Raw genomic sequence first — 9439 nt, forward strand, 5'->3', positions numbered from 1 at the left:
GAAATAATGCAATTCCTCTTTCACGCCCATCTGATGTTACCAAACATACCTTAAGTCCCGAAATGCAATTATCCTTCCAAGGAAAGTGAGGGTACACAGGTGTAAATTGATGGATACACAGGTTTACCTCAAAACCGGACTCTACCTCTGCTCTGTCAACACTGCAACTGTCTGGAAGAGATGACAGCAGATGTTGGTCCAAGTCTAAACATGCACAAGAAAAAAGATGTTCGAGTTTGGATAAATTCTCTGAATTTTATTACATATACTGATATTTCAGGTGTTTATTTTACATCTATTAAAAACAAAAGTGCCCCAGAATACAAATAAATACATTTTGAGAAAAAAAGGGTTTACTTTATATGGAGTTCTTTCGTACAAGCTGAATTCGATAAATTCACTGGTGGTCCTTCAGAACAAATATCATTGTATATCTTTAGGCTATCATATACGGTATGTTTTATTTTCTCCCAGATAATACATAACTATACAGACCAAACAAATACTTGTAAATGAATAAAATACATCTGAAAATAAAGTGCATCTCATACTATTCTTCATAATCATAATCAGGATGAGTGTTATCTGTCATCAAAATTTGAAACAATTCAACAGTGGACTTCATCCACCAGGAAAATATGCCTGCAGTCTCACGTATACAGGTGGGCACAAGTCTCTTGTAAGTGTGCATGGATTTTTCTTCACATACCAGGTTTGACTAACTTAACTACTCTTGAAGGTTAATTTGATTACAGCAAGATACAGAAAACCTTAGTGATCAGGTTATCAACGGGTTAACAGGGTAAATAGTATAAAACATGATCTTACTTCCTTTTATTAGAAGGTAGAACTAACAGTCACGTAATAATAACAATTATAGAAACCCATCTCTGAACAGTTAGAGAATCACAATAAATGGAATGATTCATGTATCAAGTGTATCTTTGATAAATTATCGGTAATTTCATAAATTACTGCAAATATTCCAGTTATGTACCAAAACAACAGACAACTGCAAATTCATCAACAGTATTCCTTAAATCTATACTGCCGTATGAATGACGTGACGTATTCCAACATGTAGCTCTCAGATAAATGGTGATATTGATCAACTCCGTAACATTGTAAAACAGAGAGATCACGTGGCATTACTGTGTATTGAACAATTACATTGTTGTAACACTAGAGGGCAGTATGTTCACACAGAAAGTCCCCTCACTGAGCACTAATGCACCGAATGAGATTAAGAACTTGCATATTGTCACAAAATGTTCCACCTGAATTGTGTTAACTGTTCTTTAAGAGGAGTTCAAATGTTTGATATCTCACATCCACTGATAAACATCTGTCAATCATTTGCATACGTGTGTGTTTGATAAGGTGACAGATAATTAATACAAGTTCCAGATAGAAATCTTGAACAGTGTATTAAGACAATTTAACCTCTAGGTCTGACCTGATCTTAAATCCTTAACCTATGAGGCAAATACAGACCTAAACCTAGACTCCGTGATCAACCTATGTGTTAAAAACATGTGGATACATGGATAATGAATTGCATGACGTACTGTAGACTATCTGACAACACAGACAATTCAGATCTCAAATACCTTCTAAGGAACCAAAGTGAATAAGGAGGAATTCGTAAAAAGCTTGATGCAGAAACAGAGACAAACAGTAATGGCGGCCATATCTGACCTCTTGACGGACAAGTCTCCCCAGAGCCACAAAGCCCTTTTGCATTACACACATCATAACACATCTTCACAGGAGTTCAATATGCTACATCCAATTCCACCTGCTTTCCCTTTTTTGGTTCAAAATGAAAAAACATACTTGCCTGTGAGAGAAAGGTGAGAATGGGACGGCTAGAGTATAAATATTTCTGTATCATCTATTTTTCAAGTCTTTACAGATATGTACAGTAATGTTTTTACTGTCTGTAGCAGTGCTGTTTGATTTGATGATCAAGTCGCAGAGGATTTGTTCTCCAGCTTAACAAAACACAATACTGTACAGTGTGTAAAGGTAAATGCTATTTCATGTTATGTATTTCTTTCCGGTCTGGGTTCTCCCCAAGCTGACCTTTACTGAGTACAACTGGCACAGCAGAAGTTATCGTGTCTAGGAACACCAAACCTCCCTCCCTCTCTCTCTCGCACACAGATACACAGGCTCGCACGCACACACACACACACACACACTGAATCATCAACCACAGAGGTACAGTAGTATTAATTTAAATGCATGAAAATCTGCTCTGCTGTGTGAGTGAGTGTGTGTGTATGTGTGTGTGTGTGTGTGTGTGTGTGTGTGTGTGTGTGTGTGTGTGTGTGCGTGTGCGTGTGTGTGTGTAGGCTGCAGAGTAGGCCTGTTGTGGAGGCTGGTGGCCCTCCTGTACAGCAGAGATAAGGCTTCAGGCTCAGCTCTGTCAAACCAGCTTTACTCCATAAAACAGGACAGCGAACGTGCCACCGCCTTCACGAAGAACCACCCCGAAACACACTCAAGGCTGGTTCATTTCTCCACCCTTCTCTGGCTAACACCAGTCCAGGAGGTGATACTCTGACAGCCCATAATGAATATGCTTATCTGGCTGTTAATCAACTGAGAGAGGGGATGTGTTGGTATAAAATTAGCAATCTCTCAAAGTCAGCTGTCTTTTACTTTTACTTTTACTGGAATCTGTATCGGCAAATATTGGATTTTGTGTTGTTGTTGTTGTTGTTGTTGTTGTTGTTGTTGTCTTGATTCAAGAGCATGCCGTGATGTGACTGTGCCTCAGCTGTACCTTCTGTGTGTTGTCTTGTAATGATTAAGCCCTGGCCACACTAGTCACTAGTTGTGTCCATTAAATACGGATTGAGACAATGTTTCCTCGATGGGGATCATCGTCTGTTCAACAGACAACGGAGATGACAGGGGTCTGTACGTGGTCGTTTGTCATTTTTCTTTTTTAACTGACATAAAAGTCAGTTTGTCCTATTAGCCAATTAGAAATGAGGATGCATTGTTGAGGAGCTAGGTCGTTACAAACATCCCGCCCGAATAACACCGATCAATAACACCAATCAAATCAGACACTGACATCATACCGTCTGTTTTCTGACGGGCTAGTGTGGCCGGGGCCCTAGACAGAGACAGAGGTGATTGATCAAGATAGGAAACAAAATTGATTTGGTTTTTCACAGTATTCAGCATGTTTTGATCGGTAAAGCACTTTTCGCTAAATCTTTTGTAGTCATTATATATATACACACGCTCACATACCACAGGACGTGCATTCATTAATCCATACACACACAGATCTGGTATAGATATATCTAATACATATTGTGGAGCGTAATCTTATGCTGTATACTGTACAATAGAAAATCGCCATAAAAGCACCTTTACAATAGTTTTGCTCTCTCGTGGTTTAAGATTAGAGTCAATAAACCACGTTGATTTTCTTCGAAAACTGGAATGTTCCCTTGTAAGTGCTTGACATTGTTGCATTGTTCTGGAACTCCAAAAAGGCATCTCATTCCGATTAACCCCCCAACCCCCCCCCATACCCAACCCTCTTGGGCAAGAGGATCACAGTTTGGGGGGGGTGCTACCTGTACCAGTGGCCATCTTATCAGGCGGAGCACCAGAGCTAGATGGACCTGGGGCGACTGCAGTGCTACTGCCAACCTGCCGGCCTCCTCCAGATGAAGCCTCAGACTTTCCTGCCATGGCACCCTGCTTCTCCTCCACCGTCTTGGGCATGTCCTTGGCCTTGGGCCCCTCCTGGGACCCGAGCTTGATAGGCCCCAGGACGTTCTTGGCTGCTGTGGTCAACTGGGTGACGAAGCTGGTCTTGTCGCCGGGGGAGACGGGGCGAGACTTGCAGAGGTAGGGGCCGCAGAGGGAGGGGGCGACGGCTGTGGGGGAGGGGGAGGGGGACGGAGAGTGCTCCTCCACCACCTCCAACCGACACTTGTCTTCCCAGTCCAGAGTTCCACGGTAGCAGTTGACAGGGCCCAGGCCCTGCCTCACCTTCCCCAGGGAGAGGGGCTGGCCGTGGGGTGGGACGGCGGGCGCCAGGGCCCTGGCTGGAGGCTTGGGGCTTTTGGGGCTCCTCAGCCCCAGTTCCGAAGTTCTGTCGTTGCTCTCAGCTCCACCCTTTCTCAGGCCCTCTCCAATCACACCTGGTCCTTTGGTAGCCTTGGACATGGGTGTAAATCCCAGCGACACTGGACTGGACGCCCCCATACCGCCCATACCTCTCTCTGAGGTGAAGGTCGTGCCCCTCCCTATGGCCCCACATGACAAGCTAGGCCTAGGACACACCTTGTTGTCCCCTTCCTGCTTTGGCTCAGTTTTAACTCCATGTTTATCCTGGGGGTCTTTGCTTACAGCATTCATACTCACACTTGCCCGGAGCTCCTGCTGCTTAGAAGATATGTCTGTCTGACCCAGGGGACTCCTCTCTGGTCTCCCCGTGGGGGTGCTGGGAAATGTAGTTCTGTTGTACTCCAGGTTTGGCGATTGGACTCGGGAGGTCAGGTTGGCCTGGGGGCCCAAAGCCAGCTCACTGACTGGGGTTCTTCTACCGAGCGACAGCTGGTTCTCCGTGGATCCTAGCCGGTTGGGCGACTTCTCTGCCCTGCTCTCCCTTTCTCTCTCCCTCTCTCTTTCCCGTTCCCGTTCTCTCTCTCTTTCCCTCTCCCTCTCTCTTTCTCTCTCCCGCCCGGCTAACAGCGTATCCCTACTAAGCGGAGACTCCTGCCTTCCCAGCTTCCTCACCGGCTTGAGTACGCCCGTCTCTGGGGTGGTCGTGGTGGGAGAGGGAGCAGATGGCAGTGGAGGGGCGTTCGGCGGGAGGTTCTCCCCCTCCGTCTCCAACAGGCTCTGAAGACCAAGCTCACAGTGGAGGAAGGCGTCCTTACGGTAGTCCGAATGCTGCACCTCCAGGCTGTGCTTCCTCAGGGGCCCCACCCCGACACCGCCTGACTGGGAGAGAGGAGACCCCAGCTTCTCAGCCGACTGGACCCGCTTCAGGAGAGGAGACCTTGGGGGCTCTGCGCTCTTGGGCCTGGGGCGGACCACCGGCGGGGAGGAATGGAGCTTGGCAGGGAAGGTCTGAGTGGTGTTGGAGCTCCCCACGGTGTGGCCCGGGAGGGGAGGGGGGGAGGACTGGGTGGGGGAGGGGGTGTGGGCCAGTGGGGAGAGGGGGATGTTGCCGGCGGACTTGCAGCGGGCCGAGCGGTACTGGCGGTGGAGCTTGGGGGAGAGGCCGTGGAGGGAGGAGGGGCGCATGTGCTGGGAGGCAGCCGGGGAGTTGGGGGTACTGGAGGCTGGGGAACTGCTCTGAGAGGACGCACCTGAGGGGAGAGGGAGAGAGAGAGAGAGAGAGAGAGAGAAGGATTTAGACAGAGAAACACTGCAGAAAAGCTGCAGTTACAGAAAACAATCAAAACAGCCTATAGTGTTATATGCATTGATTATGCTCGGAACATGTTTAAGCCTACTTCGCCTAGAGTCTACAATTCAAAGTCAATTGTAAAGACACTTTGTAAAGAACTAGGCTTAATCTGTGTCCAGGAAACTATAAACTACTCCTATACATTGCTCCATTGGTCAACAATGCTAACTGGCTCTCCCATATCTGGAGTAGGGCCGTCTCAACCAGTACCGACCGAGGTAGGAGGAGTCGGGGGTGGAGCGGTAGCCCTGCGTGGGGGAGCGTGCTGACAGACTGTGGGTGGGGGAGCCCGGGAGGCTCTCACTGGAGGACAGAGACCGGTTCAGAGAGGACAGGCTCCGACTGGTGTGGAGCAGGTTAGACTGCTTAGTGATCTTCCTGAACAGGGAGCTGCGCTTCTTACTGCGGGAGGAGAGAGAGGAGGGAGGGGAACGTGAGGATAGAGAAGAGAGTTAGAGACAGGGAGAGAGAGGGCAAGGGGACGGTAAAAGGCAGGGTGAGGGAGAGGAAGAGAGAGAGTGAGGATAGAGTTAGAAATGGAGAGAGAGAGAGAGATGTGTTGTTACAGGAGTAATACCATTGTTACTACACATGTATAAAACAACTTAAAGTGAAGTGTTACACAATGGCATTCCCTTCTTCATCCCCTACTTCATCCCCTTCTTCTTTCCCTTCTTCATCCCCTACTTCATCCCCTTCTTCTTTCCCTTCTTCTTTCCCTTCTTCATTCCCTTCTTCTTCCCCTTCATCATCCCCTTCTTCTTTCCCTTCTTCATTCCCTTCCTAACCCCCTTCATCATCCCCTTCTTCTTCCTCTTCTACATTCCCTTCTTCTTCCCCTTCATCATCCCCTTCTTCTTCCCCTTCTTCACCCCCTTTATCATCCCCTTCTTCACCCCCTTTCTTCATCCCCCCATATTTCCCCCCCTGTGTCATATGTCCTGTCTCACCTCTCCTGGCCCTCCTTCCCGATGGTCTTCTTGTTACGACGCGCCATCTTGCACTTGTAGCTGGCCTTGCGTGCAGGACCCACCTTGATGGACGTGTTCTCGAAGGGTGTGGTGGTCACCGTCACTTTGTTCCCACTCTGTTCACACACACACACACACGCACACACGCACACACACACGCACACGCACACACACGCACACACACGTACACACACGTACACACACACGCACGCACGCACGCACGCACACACACACGCAATTAATGAGCAACTTTTACACAGAATAGACCAATAACAACAATACTGAAATCTAGACTGTCTTGAGAGACGGATGACATTGTCTTGATGTGCGTTGATATCCACCTCACCTTTAGAATGAGCTCCACCACTTCAGTGTGGACCAATCCGTGGACAGACTCCCCGTTCACATGGGTGATGAGGTCACCAGCACACAGGCCTGATTCCTGGGCGGGGCCTCCGTCCTCCACATGCTGCCATTGGACAAGGAGACAGGGTGACCAATCATCCAGGGACTTTACACACCACAGGGCCGACCCGAACCGTACTGTGCTAGCTCTGATATGTTTCTTTCACATTGTCCTTTCTAGCACTGTTACAGCAACTATGGTGGATGTGTAACCAGCCCAGTACAGCTCGGCTCGGCTCAGCTTGACTCTCCAGGCCAGAGACACCTGAGCTAGTATATATATATAGTGTGTCTGTACAAAATACTTCTCTAAACTCAAAAAATGTGCCATCATAAAAAAACATATAATTTATACAGTTCATACATTTAATCATCTGACCTCTACAGTAGAACCTAAAAAAAACATTACAGAAATCAGAAAGAGTTCTTCAGCTGTCCCTGTGGGTGAACACTTTATAGAACACTTTTAGGTTCCATGTACAGTAGAAGCGTTTTGGGTTCCATGTACAGTTGACCTGAAGGGTTCTTCAAGGGGTTCTGCCCCAGGGACAGCCAAAGAACCCTTTTGGAACCCCTCTAAGTGAGTATATCCACTAAGCTCTCTCGCCCACCTCTCCCACCTCCCCCCTCCCCCCTCCCCCCTCCTCTGTCTCTCTACTCACCCAGACGATGTGATGGACACTGTAGACATCGCTGTCCCCCATGTAGACCCTGATGGCCCGCAGGGTGAAGCCGTACTTCTTGCCCGAGCGGTGGATGGTGATGGGCGAACGCAGGACGCTGACCGCCGGGCAGTAGTCTCGACTGGGGGAGGAGTCACGGGACGAGGGGTTGGAGGAGATGGAGCGAGGGGACATGGGGCTGGCGAGGGGAGAGCTGCCGTGTTGTTCTACTGCAGAGGGGGGACGGGAGGGGGGGAGAGAGAGAGATGGAGAGGGGGAGAGAGAGAGAAAGAGGGGATAGCAGAGGGAGAGACACAAGGAGGGAGAATGGGGACAACGGAAGAATAATAGAGGGATGAGTCATCGTCAGTGAGAAAAAGAAGGTCCCAGAAGGTGTTTATATTTAATATGAAAAAATAACAACATCAATTAGCAAGTTGGACAAGTGAGTAACGACACAGATGCTCTGATATTACAGCATTGACAGCTCCCTCTAGTGGCGGGAGGCCGAACTGTACCTGCGGGTATGATGACTGACAGCGCTGTAGCAGAGGCCGACTTGATGACCTTGTTGCCGGCCCTGGAGTTGCGTTTCTCCCCGTCCCCGGACATCTGCTGGTGTCTCGCCCTGCGCAGCACCAGGTCATTGGTGGCCCGGGCCCCCAGGGGGTCGTAGAGAGGGGTCGCCACGTCCCTGCTGGCCGCCATAGGACCTGCACCGGGCATGGCCGCCGCCGCTCCGGACGTTTCCGCCGGTCTCGGTGGCTTGTCTAAGGTGGGAGGTAGAGCAGACATCCTGCTAAAGCCAATCAACTCCTCCTACACCACTTTTTCAAATTAACTCTTTTTATTGACTTTTCAGGTTCAGGTTCACAGCAGGTCCAACAGGTGCAGATAGAATTCTCGCAGACCTTACCTTCCCACACTCCCACACAGTAATTTCAGCTGCATCCTTTTTCTAGTCTTTTCCACTCTCTACACCCCCCCCCCTTTCTTTCTTTCTCTCTCTCTCTCTCCCCTCTCTTTCTTTCTCCTTCTCTCTCTCTCCCTCCTTTATCCCCCCCTCCCACACACACACCTCACCTTCTCTCCCACCCACCCACACAGCAATTTGAGCAATTCTTCTCACCCTTTTCCCTCTCCATACACCTCTTTCTACACCTCTCCTCTCTATTTCTTTATCCCCCCCCCGCTCCCCCCTGCTCCCCCCGCTCCCCCTCCCCCCGCTCCCCCCTCCTCTCACCTCCTACATGTCCCTCTCTCAGGGTGTTCCTCTGGTCGGGGGGGCTGGGCGCGGGGACGTTGAAGCCGTCCAGCGAGGTCCCCCGGGCCTTGACGGGAGGCTGTCGGGTCAGGGGGTCCGGGTCGCCCTCGAACATGGAGGCGAAGCGGTGCGTGTCCATGAGGGCCGAGAAGCGGCGGCGCGCCCCCAGAGGAGGGGAGGAGTCCCCCTCCATGTAGAGAGACTCGGAGCAGGACAGTCGCTTCCTAAAGGGGAGGAGGGGAGGAGGGGAGGAGGTGAGGAGGAGAGGAGGGGAGGAGGGGAGGAGGTGAGGAGGAGAGGAGGGGAGGAGGGGAGGAGGGGAGGAGGTGAGGAGGAGAGGAGGGGAGGAGGGGAGGAGGGGAGGAGGTGAGGAGGAGAGGAGGTGAGGAGGGGAGGAGGGGAGGAGGGGAGGAGGAGAGGAGGTGAGGAGGGGAGGAGGGGAGTACATGCTAAGTGGGATACTCTGGGACGATGACACCATTTACATTTTACATTTATGGCATTTAGCAGACACCTTTATCCAAAGAGGACAGCAAATAACTAAGTAAGTGAATCATCTATCCATCAGTCATCATAAGATAAAGTAATCTATGCTCGGACCAGGGGCCATAGGCAGTCACAATGCTAGAAGAAAGGAAGATTTTTCTTTTTTTCTTTTTTTTTTCTTATTTATTTACAGGAGAGA

General features: G+C 49.6%; 1 protein-coding gene across 1 annotated transcript in view; it reads right to left on the bottom strand.

Annotated features, from left to right (window-relative positions):
* Positions 1-819: 819 nt before the first annotated feature.
* LOC310821413 (microtubule-associated serine/threonine-protein kinase 1-like) overlaps positions 820-9439 on the bottom strand; it is a gene marked incomplete at its 5' end in the record, with an annotated part of 52787 nt that continues 44167 nt past the window's right edge. The window contains 7 exon segments of the mRNA XM_083693442.1: positions 820-5351; positions 5667-5854; positions 6403-6539; positions 6770-6892; positions 7491-7720; positions 8009-8260; positions 8734-8978. Of these exon segments, the coding sequence (XP_083549568.1) occupies positions 3580-5351; positions 5667-5854; positions 6403-6539; positions 6770-6892; positions 7491-7720; positions 8009-8260; positions 8734-8978 (2947 nt within the window). The 3' untranslated portion in view covers positions 820-3579.

Source organism: Argentina silus (assembly GCF_951799395.1).
Source record: "Argentina silus genome assembly, chromosome: 22".
Classification (NCBI taxonomy): Eukaryota; Metazoa; Chordata; class Actinopteri; order Argentiniformes; family Argentinidae; genus Argentina; species Argentina silus.